Consider the following 23219-nt stretch of genomic DNA (forward strand, 5'->3'; position numbering starts at 1 on the left):
TTTCTTAGTCTACTTTTCGTTTATTATTATGATGTTTATGTTTTTGCTTTTATTATTATGATGTTAATGTTTATGGTTAATATCTTTTCTCAGTAACACCATATATTGTCATAACATTACTCATATATATTGTCTTGTCAAGCTCCTATTTCTTGTACTTATTAGAGACTTAGGAGTCAAAATTCCGAGTTGGCATCAAGTCTATCTCAAATAATTTAGCACGCGAAGGAAAGAACCTGAACCGTCCTCAGCCTTTTATTTATTTATCTTGGTTGCATTTTATTTATTTTATTCGGCAAATAAACCAAATAAATACTAAAACCCAAAATTTCGCTTTTTTCTTTTTAAAATCCTTATCTTTTTTTTATGTGACTAGCTTATTTCAAACTTGTTTATCCTAATCCTAATTGTCTCTCCCCTTGATGATATTTATCTTTTATTGACATTATGTTTCATCTAAATCTAATTTTCCTTCTCATCCTAGTAACAGCAAATTAAAAACTAATTGTTTTTTTTTTTTTATCAAAACTACTTAGTGTTTTAGTTTAATGATAAAAAAAAAAAATTATTATGAAGTGAAATTCACATTCATATGTTAAAATTCTATGATCTATCTATCTATCAAAAATGGAAAAAAGGTAACAACTAAATTAATTCTATCTAAGTTTATTATCATCCACCCAAATATAGAAAGTACACAATGCACATGGATTATCTCAATTCTCACATCCTTATTCCATAGTCCATATCACATTTAGAAATTGCTACTATGCTAGGAATATACTCTCATAGTACCATAAATACGTACTTCTTCCTCTCACATAAATGATGGGTCTTACTAATTAAATTCATGGTGAGACCCATCATTCATGTGAAATGAGAGAGTATACATTTATGGTACTCTAAAAGTACCTAATAATTTTCCATGCTAGTAATATATGGATAATTAAGAAAGCTCACTTATTCTAATTTTTTCCCTAGGGAGATTTGAATTCTAAATTTCTAAGTTTTTCCCTAGAATCTCCATTAACATCAGCAAGAAGCTCTTGAAATCCAAGAGTTAAACTTTGATCAAGTGCGCCTATGTATTAAACAGAATATTAGTCCAACATCAAGGTAAGCCAAGTCCGAATTCCAATTGGACTTCTTACCCTTCTAAAAATGTCATTTTCATTTTTCCCAAGTGTGTACTGTGTAATGTCCCTAACTCCGTGTGTTCCATTTACTCCTCAACAGTGAACTAATGCAAAAATGAGTCATCGACGCATTTGTTGGGTCACACACTTGTTTTTTTGAGAGAATGTTGGGTCACACACTTTGTACAAAAACTCAAGCCAAAAGTCCTAAACTTTACCTCATATTTTAATGTAGCAGATGACATCATTAACAATAGCCTAGGGCCCACATTCTTTTCCTTTGTTCACAGTCCAGGTCAGGTCCATCCATTAAAGCAAAGCATTTTCGAATACTTCAAAACCAAAAAAGAAAAAAGCAGAGAATAAAAAATAAAAATAAAAAACCATAAAAATTTAAACGGGCCCCACCAGCTTCAGATCACAAATTGTTTAGTAATCATCGCCGTCGTATCCACCATCACCACCGTCGTCGTCAAGATTTTCCTCCACCCTCTCAGCCGCATCATCAGCGATCTTGTCTTCCACGTACTCAGCACCTTCGACCAATGCGATTCCACCCAAAGCTCCTGCGACCGCACCCACAGCCAATCCTGTCCCCATGCCACCGAACTTACTCTTCTTCTCCTCCACAGGCTGCCCGTAGTTCTGCTGACCGTAACTCGGCTGCCCGTAATTCTGCTGCCCGTAGCTAGGCTGACTGTACTGCACCGGTGGCGCTGGCTGGTTGTACCCGCTGTAAGGGTACCCAGCTGGCGGAGCAGCCGCGTAGTAAGGGTCCCGAGGCGGAGGTGGGGCGGCGTATGGGTTGCCGTACGCCGGCGGAGCCTCGTAGTCTCTCGACCTCGAGCCCGCCCCGTACGGCGGCGCGTAGTAGGGGTCCGGCGCACGGTAGCGCGGCTCTCTGATTTCAACCTTGACTTCGACCTTCCCGTGGGGCCTACCGGATGGCCGTTTCACTTGGAGCGACCGTTGGCAGCGACCGTTGAAGCCCACGTCATCGAGGACCTCGGTCAGCTTGAGCCGAGCCGAGCCGATGAGCGGCTTGGTCCCGTCCTCGGAGCCGGCGTGGACGATGTCGATGAAGAGAGTGGAGTAGTCGTCGATTTGGCCAGGTATGGGGAGGACAAGTGTCTCGTCCCAGTTGGGACACGTGTCGCCACCCTCGTCGACTTTGGTGGAGCACTTGTTTTTCGGGTCGACCCAAACAACGGCGTAGGGCCTGTTTGGGCCGTGGCGCCAGTTCACGTTTTTGAGGTCCCTGGCTGAGGAGATCTTCACCTCAACTTCGTAGCGAGAGGCCATGGATAATGGCAAAATTTGGTAAATTTGATGGGAACGAAGGCACTGCTTTGGAATGATTGAAGTGTGTCTCAATCTTGGGTCTGGTATTTATAGGTCCTACGGATAAGATTATTACAATATCGCCCTGGAGAAGAATATTTTTGTCTCAATTACCGAATTACCCTTTGAATTGGCAGGAGGAGAGCGGATTTGGTGAAAGGGTATTCTAGGGAAGGATGATATGGGTAGAGTTATTAGCTTAGGCAGGTTTGTTTATGGTGACTTAGGTGGTAAATACTTGGGTTGGGTGGGGTGGGTTAATAGGGAAAACGAATGCTTAGCAACTAAGTATATCTTTGTACTTAATAAAAAAAAAAAAGGGGTATATCTTTGTAATGACTAACAGGGAAGAAATTATCAAGTCTACCAACTAATAAAATACTTAAAACGTACATTATTAATGCTAGGTTTTTTTTTTTTTTATTTTATTTTTTATTAATTACGTTAATCTCATGTTGAGAGAAAAGGCAATAAGATTGTTCATAATTTAGTTAAACATGATTTATGTGTTTCAAACTTTGTTGTGTGAATGAAAAATGTTCCACCATTCTTTTTGTTATCCTTGTTGTCAATGCCAGCTTTTCTTAATAATATGCACTATGTTTTTTCTTTAAAAAAAAAAAAAAACTAATAAAATACTATCATTTATGCAAATATAGCATCGCCTAGTGATTTTTTATTTTTTATATTTCTTATCTGTATATATTAAGAGGATTCAGAAAGTTAGTTATTACTTTTTTTCCTGTAAAAAATACCCCTAAATTAATTAACCAACAACTTAAAAATGGGGTTAAAATAGTAAATTAGTAAAAAAAAGTTAAAATACCCCTACCTAAAACTTAAAAATAGAGTTAAAATAGTAAATTGACAAAAATAATAAATTCTTACTTGTATGTTGAAATGTCTTCTTGCTTCTAATAAACTCCTACTTTTACGTTGATTTAAATTCGTATTTCTACTCACTAACTCCTTACAAAATATGATCACTTTTTTGTCAGTTTTAAAACTTCTCCAATTTACAAAACTTACCCCATTTATTTATTTATTTTTAACTTCTTCATGATGTAAAGTAATTTTTACTCAAAAAATAAAAGAGTCTCTGAACACGCATCGTAAGCACGCGTACTCAAAGCTAGTGCTAATTAAAAAAGTGACTGCACATATGTATATAAATAACACATCAACAATTCCAGCCTAATAATTTTCGTGGTGGGGAGGTAATATCATGAGTTATAACCGGAATTGCCGGTGGGACAAGGTTTGTTGAATATAAAATGTAGTACTCAAGTTCAGGCCATTGCCGGCTTTCATGAAGGGAAAACGTTACGTAAACATTGGGATTTGGGAGTTGAGATGAAGTGCTTACCCGAGGAAGGCATATTCCTGTACAAGTCAAATCCAAGGGAATTTTCTTTTCTTTTGTCCAGGCTCCAATTTGATCTATATTTTTGCTCCATATGGGAACCAAACCAACAATTGGCGGATCCGGAAAATTAAGCCTGTTTTGGTTTGTCTGTGTATTTTATTTTCCACCAAAGGAAAAAACCGTATCTTGGAACCCGTCATCCCACGTGACACACGTGACCCAGTCAACATCCAACAGTGCTGCGCGGTTCAAACACGGCTTAAACACTGCCCCACAGTACTCGCAATTATTTTTTTTGGTTCTTGGCTAAACCCGGAATTACCCCTTCTTTTGTCACTTTCTCTAGTTCTCTAATGTAAATATACAAACCCATTTATAATCATTTTCCATGTATAGTAGATTATTCTTTCTTTTTCTCAAAAAATAAAAGGTGATTATTCTTCTTTCAAAACCGTTTCTCTCTTTACCACTGATACTTTTAATGCGGTGGCATTTTATAAGTATAAATATTTATGGGTGTGAAAGATAAGAACCGAGATTTAAGCAAGGTAGACTCAACAATTTTGGAGACTTTAGGCAAAAATTTTAAGTGGATTCTTTTCTAAACTTTAAAGTCTAAACATGCACAAATAAAAATTAATTTATTACATGGTTCAATAAATTAGTATCACTTAATACAAATGAGTTAATATAGTATACATCAAATTATTAATTATTGTGATAATTTATAATAATTGAAGCATTAAAAAAATGTGATAACTTATTAATTAATGTAGGGTCGTGTGGGCTAGCTTAGCTTAGGCCTTGTGATGTGTTGGGGCTAGTGGACAAGATTGCATAATCCATATAACACTATGCAGTCTTGTCCTATCAAGTTGTTGCATTGTTATTGTCAGTATTCTGCATTTTAGGATACAATGTAGCATTTTTAATACATTTTATTGATCAATAAAAGTACTTAAAATTTTTTTAATTAAAATATTATATATTTATATATATATATATATATTTTTTTTTTACAGGTGGGGGCCTTTTTTTATTTAGAGGTCTTAGGTGATTGCATCAATTGCATCTATTGTTCAGTTGGCCTTAGGTTCAAGTCTTCATAAATGAGCTTCACACACATATACACTTAGATTAGCATAGAGTAGAAATTCTATCTTACATCAAAAAAAGAAGAAAAAAAAGGGTTTCTCTTCAACTCTTTGAAATTTTTTTAAAAATATTTTTCTATTTGATTTGAATTTTAAAAATTCAACCGATGAATTGGATTATACCATCTATACTTGCAAAATTTCAAAAATATCAAAAATTAATAACTATGTCATCAATCAAAAATTTTAAATTCAAGTTTTTGTAATCTAAAATAATGCATGAAAAATAAGTTTACTGATTGAATAGTAAATAAAAATGAAATTCGATATGCGCATTAAAATCACAAAGAACATTCAATTCAATAATTAGATTTTTAAAATTCACATCCAATTGAAATACATATGAGTTTGAAGAGTTTCTCTCAAAATTGCCTTGTCCTTCTTCTTTTTGTCATGATTTTATTTTAGTTTTACATTTTCTTCCTCTTTAGCTTTAATTTTTTGCAGGTCTCTTTAGCTTTATTTTATGATTATTAATCACTAGTATTCATGTATCACTTTGATCGATAAAAGTTGTGGTGTGAACACAAGACCTTATCCCCTTGACCTGGTGTCATCCAATTACATATACCCGAAAGTTCTTGAGGTAGGATAAAGTTTTTTGGTCCAATAGCTTCATACCTTTAAAAGTAAACATGTGTTGCTATCTTGACAAGTCTAATATATTAAAGCAATGGACCAAATCCAAATCCTTTAGGTATGGGAAATTTAATAAACTAAAATAGTTGAACCCAAAGTTGAAAGTATGCAAACATGTTATTGATTTTATTGAAGGAGGAATTGGATGCAATCTCCATTCTACACCTAGGCCAATCTTTGTCCATTTCTTTTAGCTTAAGAGGGAAGTGTTTTGTTTTTTTAGATACTAATTTCATGTCCACTTTCTTATCAAACTCATTGTTTTTGTGTGTTTAGAGTTTTTATATTTTAAAAAAAAAAAAAAAATCTAAATTTGATGAGGATGGACTCATGTTTTACACCATCTAAGAGATTGCCATATCACTTTTTTATTTATTTATTTTTTTTATTTTTTATATATAACTTAAAAACTCAATACATCATACGACACCTAATAACACTTTATGAGCCTTTTACTGAAAACTTGAAATATGGTATTTATTAAAATGTTATCTTGTATGATCAGATGTATTTACGTTTTAGTAATACCGGCTCAAGTTTATTAGTAACTGCTTGGACAAAGTATAAACTCCTTTTAATTCATAGCTCAATCTGTTTCATGTGAATCATTTATCAAACACTCTTCACAGTCTAGAATATTTTGAACCTGACTAGTCAAATGGGAATGTCGACCGTAACATATGCTTGCTAAATACCCTCCATACAGTAAGCAATGGACACCAAGCTGGAAGATATGCATCCTTTCTTGGAGGGTGTAACCAGGTCCTTCAGCAGTGCTGCAAAGATGAGGCTGAACATCCCTTAAGCTGGAATATTTTGAAGTTCCAAGCCAGCTAAAGTCAATAGGATCTTTAAATGCTCTCAAATAACGGCAACCATGAATAAGAAAACTCCAAACCTTTTGTGTAATGATAGTGACACAATCAAGGAACTCACTAGATATATCCTCAAAATCCGCATTTTGAGCTTCACTATGAAATAGAATGGCTTTAAAATTATCCATTAGTGAGCACTTAGAGCATATGCATTTCAAGAGAGGCGGGTTCGCTATAGGCAGATCCCATTTTGCAAACTCACTCCCTACAGGACTTCTAGAAAGGGTTAATAAGGAGTCCCCAGCACTTATCCAGAAATTTGCAACTGTTGCAATTAGAGAAGATTCAAAGCGAAACAGATGGTGAGTAGCACCTGCAAGCAATAATGAGTATGCTGCACTGGTCCTGCTCAAGTCCAGAGCTTCCAAAAGATGCTCATCCAATTCAGAATATAGACCCAACAAGTCACTTGCACGGACTTTATATGCTGAAGCCAGTGTAGTATAGGCATTTAGACAGAGGTAGTGCAGGGGATGCAACTTGATGGTTGGTTGTGATTTTACTTCCCTGCCTTCTAACTGTTCATAAAGGAGACCTTGTGTCAACAAGATTTCAAGCTTCTCACAACACAATTCGGGATCACCAAATGAAAGATACTGAGTTATAGCATCGTCAATGTAATCAGTCAGCGTTCTTATTGCATAGTCACGATAGACATTTTGATCAGAACTCAAACTGGAAGCATCAAGATTTGCTGAAGAAATTTCCTGGAGAGGAAAATAGCACAAAGTTACATTAGTTGAAGATACCATTTCATAGAGAGTTTAGGCATCTCCATATCTTTAAACCAAAAAAAAAATGTAATATTCTGTTAAGTAATATCTCTGACAGATCATAACATTAGGTTCAAAGAGGCGAATTAGGCTAGGTGAAAAAGGTAAATATGGTTAAAACTTCCAATGGTACAAGAGAGTTAAAGGTGCTTGTTTTTGCGAAGTCACAAGAATTAGGAAGCATGCAAGGAAAGCAAAATAACAGCAACTGGAGATAATTTCAATTAGTATTGATAACTAATCAATAATTTCCCAAGTTGCAGTACTATGCTACCTTTTGCAGACATAAGATATGTAATAAAGACAGTAAAAAGCATGAACTTTTTTTTGGGATCAGAAACTAGCATGAACTAAAGTTAGAAAATAAATTAGGAAGCAATCAGAGTAATTCGGTAAAGAATTTGAAAACATTACATATATTTTCCTAGAACTAAACTTCATGAAGTCCAGTAATGAGACCATTTATACATGCAAATGAATCTAAAACTATCGTCAATATTTGCCTGTTTGGGGTTAAAATCTTAATTAAGTCATGTTAAGAAGAATGTTGGCAAGTTTGATATAATTATGTTAAAAGGTGTGTTTGTAAAAATAAAAATAAAAAGATCCAGCCAAAGGTTTGGAAAATATAAATATAAACTCAAAACAAAGTCGATTAAAAAGCAAATTAAGAAAAAAGAAAAATGGAAAAATCATTGAATTACAACTATAAGTTAATAGATTGTATTCAAAGACATGAAAAAATTCAGACAAACAGATGTTATGTCTTTATTTTTCCCCCCAATTCTTACCTGCAGAGTATGATCCACATTGGTTGGGGGTGAAGCACTACATCGCTCACAACGGCAGATAAATCGATACCTTGACCATAACTCTGATTGCCTCATTTTCTGGGGAAAAAAGTTGCATGTAAATTATTAGTACGAAAGATCTAATTGATTTAGATAGTACAGAGACTCAAAAAGGAATTCAAAGAATCAAAAACATCTTGATGAAATGTACTTGGACTATAAATGCTTAGCTTCAAATGAATTTTAAGCACAATAATTGTAATAATCACCCAAGTTTAGTGTTGACATTTTCCACGAAAAAGAAATTATAGTATTCAAAGAAATAGTAGTAGAGAAGAGTAAAATAATTAAAAGAATACCTTAGGCTGCAACAAGTTAGTGTAGGTAACAGTGACTTGCTCCCCTTGCTTAATCCTCTTAATACTCCTAACAACAATTTTGGGACCATTATCCTGGCACACCTCATCATCTATAACATTATATTATTAACAATGAAGATTGATTAAAGTTTGAAATATAATAGAGAAGAAGAAAATGAGTAGAGAGAAAGCGAGAAACACACCTTTTGTTAATACAGTATGTTGGGGAAGAATCCGAAGCTTGGTGGAGTTGGAGCAACAGGGTGGCGGTGGAGAGAGGAAAAAGCGGTAAGAAGCGTTGGGAGAGCAGCTGTGATTGATCCATGAGAAGTTTTGTGGGTATACTGCTATACCCAGATTGCGCCCATCATAATCCTGCACCTCCACACCATTGGTTAGCACAAGGCACAGTGCAGCTGAGGCTGAAGCTGTGGCTGTAGCTGTGGCTGTGGCTATGGCTTTGGCGCCCTCATGAATTGTGGCAGCAAACTCATCGTCCTCTTGGAGTAGGAGTAGTTTGCGGCAGTTGGTGAGCAAACCGGCGATGCGATCATCAGGATGGGATTGGAGGAAGCGGAGGGCAGCACGGAGGTCAGAGGAGAAGGGGTGGTGGGGGTGGGATTGAAGGATGTGGAGTTCTTCGGTGGAGACGACCCTAGTAGTAGTACAGGCAGGGGAGCAGTAGTAGTAATGGTGGTGGTTTTTAGTATTATTGTAATTAGAATTTAGAGGGAGAGGGAGAGGGAGAGGGGAGAAGCAGGAGTAGCAGTGGGAGTGGAGGAATGAGTGGTGGAGAGCGTATGAGAGTGGGGGTATTGGAGGTGTTATATCTTCCCCTATTTCTATGTCCTCCCTCGCCCTCATCTCCATCTCCATCTCCATCTCCATCTCCATCCCCCCATAAAATGATAAAATTTGAGTATCTTAATCTCATTACCATGTGTCATCCATTTGATCATTCAACACTCAACCACACCCATTTACCTAATGTGTAAAACTTTCTCTCTCTATAGTAGGGGAAGGGATCATTTTAAAGCTGTAAATGAACCAAGCTATTTATGAACAACTTGAACTCGGCTCAAGAAAAAACTTGTTTATGTTCATTTATTTAGTAAACAAACCAAACTCAAACATAGTAATGTGTTTGCGAACAAGCTTGTAAACATAAGAGCTCGAATTAATTATACTAGCTTATAACCTGCATAATGTGCAGAATACTTTTAATTATTACAAAAGACACATGGTAAGTGAAAATTTAATGTTTCTAAAAAAAAGTGAAAATTTAAACATTTTACATTAAGATAGTACCAAAAAAATTCAAATAATTACTTGCAAGGAAAAAACCTAAATTCAGGGGGTCTTTCATAGAGACTTCAAAATCTAACTTGAAATCTATATTAAGATAATACCAAAAAAACATTTTAGCATAATACAATTTAATTGATTGTTGAAATCAACCAACTTCAGACTTTAATTGTATAAACATTAGATCATAACAATTCAAAAATAGTTGTATAAATCAACTTAACATAGAAAATATTTCATAAAAAACTTTCAGAGGTTTGTGTCATTTGTATTTTCTAAATGTCAATGGACTTTTTTTGTTTCCTACAATGATTGACACTTTAATTAATTGGCGCCTCAAGAAATGGCATAATATATGCATATTGGCCATTCCTATGGAGCAGCTAAATCAAACATATAAATGAAACTCTAGTAGAAGATGGATCCAATTGTTCCCACGACCATTTTCCTGTTTTTCCAAGCTTGTGTAGGACCATTTCTAACACACATACTTTGGAAATTATTTCATCTTCCATGCCCTTTTCTTCTGGTTCACTTCTCAAACATTATCATCCGTCTTCTTTGATGTGCTACTCTTGCACTATTTTTTTTCTATGATAACATTGTAAACGATCAAAAGTAATTTTAATAGGTTTTTTTTTTTTTTTTTTTGGTTACAGAGAATACACATGTGAAAATCTGCACATACTATTTTTGGTCTAATTTTAAAATAAATAAAAAATTATCAAGCATTAACAAATGAGAAAGACAATAATTTAAAAATAAAAGCAACAGAGGGAAAATTATGCTATCCTGACCTTTCAATTTAATTCAGTAACTCTTCTTGAACAATAACCAACGGTCTTATTTGCCTCTATGCTTCTACAAAAACACGTGAAAAAAAGAAAAAGAAAAAAAAAAAGATGTCATTGAAAATACATAAACCCTAATAAACATCAATGTAAAACCGGTTCAACAAAATACAAACTGAGTTCCCACACACATTCCATCCACAAAAAATCTAGAAGTAAATTTGGTCACATGTGCAAAATGATGTGGAGAATAATTAAGATGGTAGTGATTTGCATTGTGGAGAACAGCAAACCTATGGTACAAAGGTGGTACAACATATGCATAAAGATGAAAACCTTTGTTAGTAGAATCATTTGGAGTACAAATATGATATCAATACTATAAACCACTCTATGACGTGCAACTAGTCTGAGTGAAGTTCTCCTATGTCATCAAAAAAAAAAAAAAAAACTATAAACCACTATTCAATTGGAAAAACTGATCCACATATCTCAAGAAACCGAACTGGAATGATTAGCAAGTTTTGGCAAGTGACAAAAAGTTTTTTTTGGGATTTTAATCGAACAATCTGGACTCAAAGAGAGTCTACTGATTAGGAACAACTACCATGTCAAATTCAGATCCAAATCCCATTGACTAAATGTTACCCGTTTACTGACACACAAAAAAAGAAAAAAAAAAAAAATTTTGTTTCATCAAGCTAATTTCTTCTTCATCAACTGCTTTTGTTATATATTTTTTGTAACATAGACTTTTATCTATAATGAAAACATACAAACTTTTAAAATACCAAGAGAAAGGAAAAGGTACAATGGACTAAAAAAGTAAAGTTACAAACTTTAGATAAAATAAGACAGACACTAGTTATCTTATCATTATGTTCGTGTTCAAATACACATAATTTAGCACCTAAAAACAAAAACACATAATTTAGTAGGTCGTTACATTGCTATCAAACATCCACAATAATAATCTCTAAGGCAATGCATCAATTTTTTTAAAACATAGTAAAGCACATATATGTACAATATGCAAATCTCGCGAAATAGTGGAGAAGTTAAGTGATTTTAAATACTTATATGAATATAATCCCAATAATATTATACAGACAGAAGAATTTCAATAAAATTCGTAGAGAGAGGATTAATTTGAACATTGACAGTATTAGTGTTCAATCCTAACCAATTTAAACTATAAGCTTTAGCAATTCTGGAACTGGAAAATATTATAGACTAGTGTTGTTATTAAAGAAAGTTAAGTTGAAACTTAGTATGAAATAATCACACAATAAAATTAAACAAAAAAGCATCTAGGAAAATTGACAGTATAGAGTTTTATTGCCTAAAAATTTCAACTAAGATAGAAATATTAAAGATGAAACATGTCAAACTCTAATGATGAACAAAATAAATTTGTACCTAGACTCAAACTTATTGATGTAGCTTATAGCATTAGAGCCATGTCCACCTATTCAAATCAAACAATGGCAAATTCAATCTTCCTAGTGCCTGGCTTGACCCAGATTAAATATTAATCACAAAGCTCATTTATGGTAAACTTCACTAAAGGAACAATGTGGTAAAAGTGTAAGTGGGTTTTTATTTATTTATTTTTTTCTACATGTCAATTATAGAATCATCACTAATAGAAACTCGAATTCCTCAAAACCAACGCAATGTAATCATTGAGCAATAAAATCACACAAACACAAATAAGCCAAATTGATTGTAAAGCACAGCAGACAAAATATAAAAAGAGAACTCTAACCATCTGTTTGGCTACTGGAAAAAAGGGAAAAAAAAATTAATGGGCACACAACAGTTTTACAGGCGTCAATCAAATTCAACAAGTGAAAACATTAGTTTTTAGCACAAAACATGAAAGGGGTTTTAGACCTTTTTTTTTTAAGTTTCAGATATAGATGCTCATAGCAGCATTGAAAAGTGAACCATTCAAGGGTAAACATGTTTTTTTTTCCTACAAATATTCAAGGGCAAAACCCCATTAAAAAAAAGAAAGCTGGATTGTGATAAATCGGGAAGAAAGCATCAAAATAAAGAGCAAGTATCAAAATGCTGACCTTTGGCTTTAGGTATATGGTGTTGCAGAAAAGAAGTGAAGCAGAACGGGTGTCAAGCTGAAAATTTGGAGGAAGAGGTTTTATTTTACCGTTTTGTCTTTTACCGATCGGAGATTCATCTTTTGATTAAAGGGTGTGGCGTATAAGGGTTTTTTTTTTTTTTTTTTTAAACGCGTGGTTGTTTTTGTCTTTTACATTTTGCCTAGTTACTTTTTTTAATTCATTTTTCAACCGATTTTTTATTATTTTCTTATCTTATTTATATATTATTACTTTATTTTTTTTTAATTTTTTTTTATTCATTTCGAACCAATGTATACTAATTCTGCTTCCATGTTCACGTTTTTTTTTTTTTCAGCCCCATATTTTGACTTTTCTTCATTTTTTAGCAACTTTCTCATTAAAAAAATTGATCTCACAGTATTATTTACACATTTAAAAATTATTTTGCTACTACATTTTCAGTTTTCAGTTTCAGTAAAATAAGTTCTACCTAATCAAACCTACAAAATAAAAAGATATGAAAAGAGGAAAGAGAAAATATTAATTTTAAATTATTTTACTCATCTGCAGTAACTTCAAGATAAAGAGAGTGGCCGAAGATGAGAAAAAACAATTTGCCTCATTTGGAAATACTACTAGACTTGGTTTTTAAGGCTTCACTATCATCTTTGCCTATACTTTTAGTTTTAACTCTTCCATCATAGATACTCTAAAGACGTGTTTGGATGGAGGAAAAGTGAAATGGAGTAGAGTAGAATTAGGTAAAAATAAGTTAAATTTATGCTAAATTTACTCTACTCTGCTACTTCTCAATCTAAACAGATCATAAATTAAATAGTATTTTAGCGAATTAGAGCGACTTTTCTCATAATATGTAAATGTGACAAAAGTTTAAGTGCTTTTGTCCTTATTGAAGGGTGTAAAGCAAAGGGTTCACTCCAAGTAAATTTAATCTTTAAACAAATAAAATAAAAAACAAGACAAAGTTTGGCTACAACTTCCATTAAAATAATTAACATGACTATATATTTTCAAAATCTAACCATTAGATTACATGTTCTTTATGCTCTTAATACATAGGTTAAATTTTTTTCAAATTAAATGTTATTTACTATACGATCTATAAACTTATTTTTTTATGCATAATTTTAGAATACTAAAACTTGCAATTTAAACAATTGATTAATGTAGGGGCGAAGTTAAGGGGGTTAGGGGGGGGTCGCCCCCCCGGTCTGCCCAAAAAACACCTTTAATTATTTAATTCCCTTGCCTACTTTTTGTTTTTGGGTTTTTTAAATGCCATTTTGTTTCTTTGATCTTGAAACAGAACATAACTTATAAATGAATTATTGAGGAATCTAAAGTCCTCCACTAGCATTCCTTGCACTAATTTTTTTTTTTAATTTGTCCCTACCATATTATAATCTGAACATTTTATGGGAACACATTAACCAAAATAATAGAAATTCACATATATTGCATTCAATATCTATCTAACTACTAATAGTTTCGTTCACAACTTGAGTTTTGGCTCTAAAAAAAAAAAATTGATCACCCATGTTAGAAATATCTCAATAAATAAATACAATATTATGAACAGGCTTTTTTTGTTTGTAGTTTTTTTTTTTTTTTTTTTTTATCACTCATGTTAGAAATATCTCAATAAATAAATACAATATTATGAACAAGCTTTTTTTGTTTGTGGATTTTTTATTTTTTTTTTTTTTTTTTTATCACTCATGTTAGAAATATCTCAATAAATAAATACAATATTATGAACAAGCTTTTTTTGTTTGTGGATTTTTTTTTTTTTTGGTTGTATAATTAAATTAAATATCACTTAGTGTTTAAATGAATAGCTTTTAATTTTTCAAATTAGTCTCAAATATTATATATTCATATTAATTTGTGTAAGTACGTATATCATATATAAATTTTGCCCCCACCCCTTAACTCAAATCCTAACTCCGCCACTAGATTAATAATATAGTTATTGATCTTTAATCTTCTAAATTTTTTGCAAGCATGTAAGATATAAGATGTAAATGCAATCCAACAGTAAATTTATTAATATTCACATTCAATAAAAAGATATTAAGTGAAATTGTAACTTAAAGCTACAACTTTGTAGCCAAACCTTGTTCTGAAAAATATAATGTTGTTAGACCACTGAGTTTCCTTTATTCCAAACGGGCCAAGACAGCCCAAATCCATCTGATTTACCGGCCCAATTTCTACAACCGGACTGTCCTGGACCCTTCTTTCCATTTCTAAAACCCTACCAAAACCAAACGGTCCAAACCTCCCTAAACTCTCTCTCTCTCACACACACACTCTGTGAACTGTGATTCACCTTCACCACCATGCTCTCTCGTCTCCTTCCAAAACCCTCGCATCTCCGTCGTCTAACCCTAATTTCCCCAAAATCACATTCACATCCCCAAACCCCACAAATCCAAAGCCCCAATTTCATCCCCAAATTCTTCTCCTCCTCCAACAACAATGGCAAGGACCCACCTTCATCGACTTCATGGAACCTTTCCCACGAGAGCGACTCGAAATTCGAACAGTTCTTCGCCCAGGACTCTCCTGCCGGAAACGACGACGTGGACTCGTGGTTGAAATCGAGCGAGGCGATCGGAGCGAAGAGTGGCGAGGATGTGGAGTACAAGCCGTGGAACCTTGTGGACGAGGACAAGGACGACGTGTTCGGATTGAAGGAGGAGGAGGTGGGTGTACGGGAGCTCGGCGACACCGCGGGTGAGAGTAGTGTCAGCAGTACTAGTGGTGGTGGTGGTGATGATGTGGAGAGAGAGAAGAGAGAGGAGGCATTGAGGTTGTTAGAGAGAGAGAAACAAGAGCTCACTGCTGTACTGAAAGGTACATTGTGTTATTTAGAGCATAATTTTATTTTTGGTTTTTTGGATATTAGTTTTTGCATATGGGTTTCTAAATTAGTATAGCAAAATTAGACTTACTATTCCCAATTTTCAAGAAACGAGGCCACCCCATATAATTGATCATTTTGGATGATGGGTATTTTGGATGCATTTCTATATTTTTAGACCAAAGAAAAAAAAAAAAAAAGGGATTTCTGTTTTATTGGTCTGTGACTAGGAATGGGAATACTGCATTTATACTTTTCACCAACTGTTTTCTCTTGCCAAGTAATTCTTCTTAGGATTTTTAATTAAAAAAAAAAAAAAAAGGCTTTTTGAATGCAAATACTTGATGGTAGAGTTCTTAATGAAGATATTGAACTTGGCATATGGGCTTTTTGTTAAGTTTTGAAGCTTAGGAAATTTTGATTGGGGAATATGGATGTCATGCTGGTTATTGGCGCCAATGAGAGAGTGAGTTGATTTAAGTTGAGGGAACGGAAAAAGGTAAAGGAAGACCAAAAAATAACAATGATAGAAACAGTTTAAAAAAAAAATGTTAATTAAGGAAATAATAGAGAGTATGGCTTTAGATAGAATAGAATGGCAGAAAAGAATACTTGTGGTCAACCCTATCTAATATGTTTGGAATCCATTGCAGACCCCAAAATTATAGGACTAGGACTGGGTTGTTGCTGTTGAATTTGAATGTCATGCTCTTTTTATTTTCCTGATTTCCTTGAGATTTTGTTTATGTTATTGAGAATAATAGCTTAGCCAGGCCAAGCAAAGTGTTGGTTTTGGTTTAGACGTTTAGTAAATTTCCAATACAACTTCAACTTGATTGAGTGAAAACAAGCTTGACTGAAAGTAGTTTGTGTAAGTTTGACTTAATTGGTGGTTGTTTACTAGCTTAAACTATCAAGGTGAAATCCATCACTTTTCTCATATCAAGTTTACAAATTAGCAGCGAAATGTGTACTGATTCTGTATTTCTGATTGCAGGTCCAAATCGTGCATTTGGTGACCTTATTGCTGCATCTGGAATCACAGATGAAATGCTAGACAGTTTGATTGCCCTCAAGGACTTAGAAGGGATTGAGGGATTACCTCCTCTAAGTGAAATAGAGGAAATGCGATATGAGAAAAATACAAGAAAATCCTCAAGAGCTGAAATAGAGCGCCAGAAACAGGAGGAAGTTGCCAAAGCAAGAGTGAGACAAGTAGATGAGAAGGGAAGAGCTTATGGAACAGGGAGGAGAAAATGCAGTATAGCCCGTGTCTTTCTTCAACCTGGTGATGGAAAATTTGTAGTTAATGATAAAGAATTCGATGTCTATTTTCCCATGCTTGATCATCGTGCTGCACTCCTGCGACCTTTTTCAGAGACAAAGACTTTGGGCCTTTGGGATATCAACTGTACTGTGAAAGGAGGTGGTGTCTCAGGTTAGTTAACTGTTTGTAGCTAAAATTCTGCTAAAAGGTTTAAATTTTTTATTTTGTTGAGTTCATTTTATGCAAGTTGAAAATTAGGGAGAACTTTGATTTTATCACATGCTTCTTTTTTTCGTCCCACTATCTGTTATGACTTAATTTGGGCCAAATTATTCTTTTTGATATGGTATGAATATGCTTCGTCAGGAGAATGTAAAACAAATGCATGTGTATATTTTTATAGCTAATGTTATTTTGCATAAATTAAAATGATTAATAAACCCATATAAATTATGTAAAGATAGGCTAAGAAGGCTTATCAATCTTGTAACCTCCTGAGTTTTGGATAGATCTTTCATGGATTCAGGCATAATCCACAGAAGGCTAAAAGTTTCCTAACTACTGAGCAATGAATGAGGGGACGTTCCACCAACTCTGTTTTTTTTTTTTTTTTTTGATAAGTAAGAAAGATGTATATTCAAGAAGCTACCTTATGAAAAAACATAAGGCAGAACTGTTTTGCACTTACTCGAGTTCTATTCAGCAAAGACATCTTCTACTAACCAAACACCTAGGATTTAGTTCTCTTATTTCTTTTTTACTTTCCAATTTGAGTATATTGTTACTTTTATTGAATATGTTAGTATAAACCGATAATATATGGTAATTAAAGGTAGTAGAAAAATTTAAATGTCTTCCATCACTTATACACAGCAGATCTATATATGTACCTATAAGATCATTTTAGTTTTGAACTTTGAAGTACATGCTTCTTAGTCTGATCATTCATATTTGTACTTCTAAATTTTTGACCAGACCTCCCAACTTGTTCTCTGATTTTCATGTTGTCCTGAAATAGTGATTTGTGTGTATCCATGGTGGTTAATCTCAGTTCAAAATGGGTTGGGAATCCTTAATTTTGTTAACTATGCAAGCCAAGCTTGGCCAGATTGGATAAGGCAGTAAAGCTAGTGTGGCTTGAATAGGTTGGGAATATATTTCTAAGTGTATGAAAATTTATTCCATAGCAGAGAAAGATTGCTAAAGTACACTGGCTGTTTATTGGACTGTACCCCTGAAATTACAATAGAATATATAGAGAATCCAAAATATGCATTAGAGACCAGGACACACGCCGTCTTTAGACATTCAGGCTTCCAGCTAAACAATATCTCAAAGACAGTTTCTTTTATTAAATGGATGAGGATTGAGATACATGTTTAGTCATTACTCATATTACTAGTTTGTCTTTGGTCTCGACACATAATTTATTCTTCATTTTGGCCTTTAAACATATCTACATATGAAAATAGTGCCTTTTACATCAACTCACACTTTCTGTCAATAGCAATCAGTAGTTGAACTAGTTTTTCCTTCCACATCATTTCTGAGTTTGACCCCACCCCATCCGGCCTTCCCAAAAAAGAAAAGGAAAAAGAAAAGATGATATTTTTATGTTAAGAACCAGTAGTTGTACTGAGCACAAGTTGAATTCTTTTGATTTCTTTGTCTACTTGTACTTTATTATAGATCACTTAAAATATTAGCTGAGAATAAGTTCAAAAATAGCTTTGATGTTAGCCAAGCATACCGAAAGCAGCTTGATTAAGTGCGGCTTATTCTCTCTCTCTCTCTCTCTCTCTTTGATAGGTAATAAGAGTAGTATTATTGATCATAAAAAAATAAGAAACAAAGGATCCACGATGATGAACACAAAAGGGCAAAGAGTAAAGAAAAAAAAAAGGACACAAAAAATCAAAGGGCTATACTAAGAGAAGCAAGAAACTCAATGCTGGATGAACATTTTGAGGAACCCCAACACCAATACCAATCAAATAAAGTTTGTTGACACAAATCTTTTAAATGATCCAATGATTTTTCAGTATCCTTAAACAAGCTATGATTCCGCTGTCACCAAACAATCCTTATCAAACAACCTAGAACCAAATTCCAAATATCTGATTTATACTTTCCAAGCCAATTTCTCCAACAAAATAGTAAACATGCAACAAAGCCTGGCATGACCCATTGATCTCCATCTCTCTCTCTCTCTCTCTCTCTCTCTCTCTGGTATCGTATATATTTTTTGTTAGTGTTTGCTTAGCAAACCATCTTTACATTCTCATAAGCTCCTTACCTAACAAGTATTGTTGCTCAGTTTTCCAACTGATTTTGTATGTTCATTCCTTGAATCTTAGATTGTAATTTCTGGGGGAATAAATTGTATTTTCTAATAAATTTTCTTCCAAAGAAAGTATGTTACACAATCCCCCCTTCCCATTGTATTCCTTCCTCTGCCTCAGCATGCTTGGTGTGGTGTTTGTTATTTATTTGATTTTTCTTTTGATTGGTATATACAACTCATACACCTATACATGATTGTACCCATGACTTCATCCTCCATCTCTTTTTTATGTGGGAGGAGATGCAATTTGGTCGAAAGACTATTGACACTGATTGTTTGTTGATTCTACATCTCTACTTCAGCCATCCAAACTTGCTTCTACCTGGCATTTTCTGTCCCCATATCTTTGCCCTTTTGAATAGCTGTATTAAGATGATTACTACTGTAAAATATACCTCATTAAGGACTGCACTGTATTGGTGATTCCTTGGGTATGTTTATACTATCTGTCTCTCAGTTGCTAGCAATTGGCTCTCCCTGAAATTAGTCTACTCCAATTGATTAGTATCTATTTTTTTTGGTCATCAGCTTTTTTTTGATAGGTAATATGCATATATTATTGATAAAAGATAAAGAAAGGAGAATACAAGGTGTTCACGATAATGAACACAGAAAAAAAAAACAACAAAAGGCAAAGAAACAGAGAAATCAAGAGACTATTCTAAGAGAAAAGAGGAACTCTATGATAGAAGAACAATCCGAGGAATCCCAACACCAAGACCAATCAAAAAGAGTTCGCTAGCACAAACCTTTTAACTAAACCAATGATTTCTTAGTATTCTCAATGGAGCAATGATTTGTTCCATCCAAACGATCCACATTAAACAACTTGAAACCAAATTCAAAATATCTAAATAATGTTTCCCAAGTCAGTGTCTCCAACAAAATAATAAACTCGCTATAAAGCCTGGAATGACCCATTGAATCCCAAAAACCCGAAGCATGCGCACCCATAAAGAATGTGCTACGTCACAATGAAGAAGGAGATGATCCACAGATTCCCCATTACAACGACACATACGACATTGATTCGCCAAAGGGAGACCCCTACTCATGAGATTATCCAAAGTAAGAATCTGACAATGAGCTGCTGTTGACATAAAGAAAGCCACCCTTCTAGGAATCTTTACTTTCCAAATGCCTTTCCAAGGGAAGATGGAGTTAGGAGCATCCCAAAGCTCATGGTAAATGGACCGAGTATCGAACTTACCACTGCCATTAAGGCACTAATGTAGACTGTCACTCCCAACATCCCTCCTAATATGAAGCCCCTCTGCCTTTTGATATAGAGTGCTGGAAGAGGAGGTTGTGATGTGACAGATTATAAGAAACAGTCATCTTCACCTTTTCTAAACTGTATGCTAGCAGTGGAATACAAGACGCCAGGACGAGATGTTTTCATAATGTTTGTAGATGTATTATAGATTATAAAGGTGATTGAAATTGATAAACTGAATGGGTGCTCCTTGACATCAATTTCAAGTTCAGAATATCATTACCTTGAGGGCGTTTGGACTCAGCTGAAAGCTGAGTCCATGTTTTGCGTTTTTCCTTTTTTTTTTTTCCTGGCAAGTGAACAGTAAAATCACATGATTTTACTGTACAATAGACAAAAAACACTGTTCATGCACTGTTTAGCACTGTTTACATACTAAAAAAATATTAAAAATGGGTCCCACGGTACTATTTACACATTTAAAAATTATTTTGTTACAGTATTTTCAGTTTTCAGTTTTCAGTTTCAGCAACAATAAGTTCAATCCAAACGGACCTCTTGTTTCCTTGTCCAGAAAGGGTGCCATCTTTAATGAGGATATTAGTTGGGACTTTTGTCTTAACCTTTCTGGTTTTTTCGCTACCTATGGTCTTTGGGCCAAATGGTATCTTCCCCCTACATTAAGGTGGGGGGAAATTTCAAGACTTTTGTTTGAGTTGTATTACTACCTGCTGAGAAAAACCTTTCATTTAAAAAAAAAATCATGGTTTATAGTGTTTGCTTTGTTTTTTTTTTTGTTCATTAGTGTTCCTTTTAATTATGAAAATTTTCCAACCTCTTTTTAGGATTTTTTATTTTTGAAAACCAATGTAAAGAAAGAAGAAATGCCCATATATATGTATCTTCTCAAGAAAATCTAAATTATATGTGTGATTGAGTGGTGGTGATTTAATTTAGACAATCTCGGCTATTTCAATATATTAGATCTGCCTGCACATGTTGGAAACATACATGGACTAAGTTATTAGACCTTTTTGATTACTTATTTTTTTGAGGGGGTGGGGATGTTGGTTGTGGTTGAAGTGTATAATTTACAAATAGCTTCTGGGCTTTGGCTTTGTAGTATTAATATTACAGAGGAAGCTGATTCCTTTCCTTTTCTGATTTTTTTAATATATGACTATGAGCTCTATATTCTTGTACTATCTATAAACCAGTAACTTAATTGCTGACCTCATAAACTAATTGCCTGAACTTGGTGACAGGTCAAGTCGGAGCTATTCGGTTGGGGATCAGCAGGGCCTTGCAAAATTGGGAACCAGACCTACGTCCTGCACTCAGAGATGGTAAAATCTCTAAATACATATTAACTTTTTATATATTCTTTTTTTCTGCCTAATAAGGCTAATATACCATATATTGCACATCACACCATATTCTGAGGAAAACATAAATAACTCTTTCCCACTTTACCGGGTAGCTCTTTCAAATATAATTTGTGGCAATGCATCTTTACAAGGCTAGTTCTTGCATTCTGAATTCTGATTGTTAATTAATCATGATCTTATAATTATCAAAAACTAAAACAGCCAATTTGTTTACCAGCTGGTTTCTTGACAAGGGACTCACGTGTTGTGGAAAGGAAAAAACCGGGCAAAGCTAAAGCAAGAAAGAGCTTTCAATGGGTCAAGCGTTAATTATTTGTTTGGATGTGAATTTGCTTTACTGCAGGACCTGTTTTATCTTGAACTTCAATTTTGACACACAACAGTAACTTTTTGAGATGGACTTGTTTGGCCAGGAATCTCCTCTGTAATGTAGCTTGTAATGCAATTGTACTCCTTTGAGTGCTGCTAGAATTTTAGTGAACAGCCTAAAAAGTAATCTTTTGGGCTTTCTCTGATATAGCCTGCATGTACTTCCCTTGGCCTCTATCCTCATCTGCAGTTTCTTTTGTACCTATTGGCAATGATGAGTTGTTTAACAATATGAAATCACAGATTACGCTTCTAAGAAGTGGCAATACTTGTGACAATTGAGCAAATATTATAAGTGATTAGTCAAAATGTTACAGCAAAATTATCCACAGTAGATATACCTCAAGCTGCTCTGGGAATTGTTACAACAATGGAGCTTGCCTTTGCTGCCATGTTCGTTGCACTCTTAATCTGGTCCCTATCCAATTACTTATATGCAGGTGAAAAAGTGTACTAGAAAGATCTCTTCCTCTAAATATATTTCTATACTTAGAGATGAGGCTTAATTAATTTGAAACTATATTGGAATAGACAGTTTATGAGCTTTGCTTCAAGGATATAGCCTAATTTTATTAAAAGAAACACCTTATGTTATTTGGATGATTCCTTATATCAATCTATTTTTCTCTAGACAAATGGTGTATTAAATTTTCTCTTATATTCTTAAGCCAACTATTTAAGATGAGTAGTCTAGGGATATTAATATATACTACATAAAAGGTATAAATTGATGCATCACAAATCATAAAAACAAATATATATATATATATATATCTATTATGGTGTTAAAGTGACATATATATTAATTATATTTATTGTTACATCAATTTGAAAATTAATTGGGATTGCCTGGCAGGTAGCAAGCAAAGTTTTGAAGTGTATCATTGAGATTTAGGAATGTTGGAAACATATGTTGGGCATTTTTCTTATTTCCAATGAGTCGAGGGTCTTCAATTTTATGTAAAAGACCATACATTAAATGATTTTTTTCTTAAAATTTTGGATTTTATAAATAAGTCCTCAATTATGGATTTTATATATTAAATGATTGTTCTCTCTCTCGTCTTGTTGTAACTCGCTCGAGCTCAACTCAGTATCCGAGAAATGAAGGGTTTTAATATTTCCATATCTACA

At 34.0% G+C, this 23219-nt stretch overlaps 3 protein-coding genes across 4 annotated transcripts; 1 reads left to right on the forward strand and 2 right to left on the reverse strand.

Annotated features, from left to right (window-relative positions):
* Positions 1–1329: 1329 nt before the first annotated feature.
* LOC112039453 (protein SRC2) lies at positions 1330–2516 on the reverse strand. Its single transcript, XM_024072333.2, has one exon. The coding sequence runs from the start codon at positions 2436–2438 to the stop codon at positions 1566–1568; it is 873 nt and encodes a 290-aa protein (XP_023928101.2). The 5' UTR covers positions 2439–2516; the 3' UTR covers positions 1330–1565.
* Positions 2517–6188: 3672 nt separating this feature from the next.
* Positions 6189–12747, reverse strand: LOC112039440 (protein SET DOMAIN GROUP 41). 2 transcript variants are annotated; one of them, XM_024072317.2, is made up of 6 exons: positions 12612–12747; positions 10537–10600; positions 8638–9470; positions 8435–8544; positions 8076–8174; positions 6189–7218 (listed from the first exon to the last, which is right to left on the reverse strand). In XM_024072317.2, the coding sequence occupies exons 3-6, from the start codon at positions 9326–9328 to the stop codon at positions 6223–6225; spliced, it is 1896 nt and encodes a 631-aa protein (XP_023928085.2). In that variant the 5' UTR covers positions 9329–9470; positions 10537–10600; positions 12612–12747; the 3' UTR covers positions 6189–6222. The 2 variants fall into 2 exon arrangements, with proteins under 2 accessions (XP_023928085.2, XP_023928086.2); XM_024072318.2 differs by having other exon boundaries at positions 8638–9632.
* Positions 12748–14895: 2148 nt separating this feature from the next.
* On the forward strand, positions 14896–22416 carry LOC112039441 (small ribosomal subunit protein uS9m). The gene is made up of 4 exons (XM_024072319.2): positions 14896–15494; positions 16499–16939; positions 21594–21674; positions 21934–22416. Exons 1-4 carry the CDS (start codon positions 14978–14980, stop codon positions 22023–22025), a joined length of 1131 nt encoding a protein of 376 aa, XP_023928087.1. The 5' UTR covers positions 14896–14977; the 3' UTR covers positions 22026–22416.
* Positions 22417–23219: the final 803 nt, after the last annotated feature.

Source organism: Quercus suber, unplaced genomic scaffold (genome assembly GCF_002906115.3).
Source record: "Quercus suber isolate HL8 unplaced genomic scaffold, Cork oak 2.0 scaffold_1033, whole genome shotgun sequence".
Lineage (NCBI taxonomy): Eukaryota > Viridiplantae > Streptophyta > Magnoliopsida > Fagales > Fagaceae > Quercus > Quercus suber.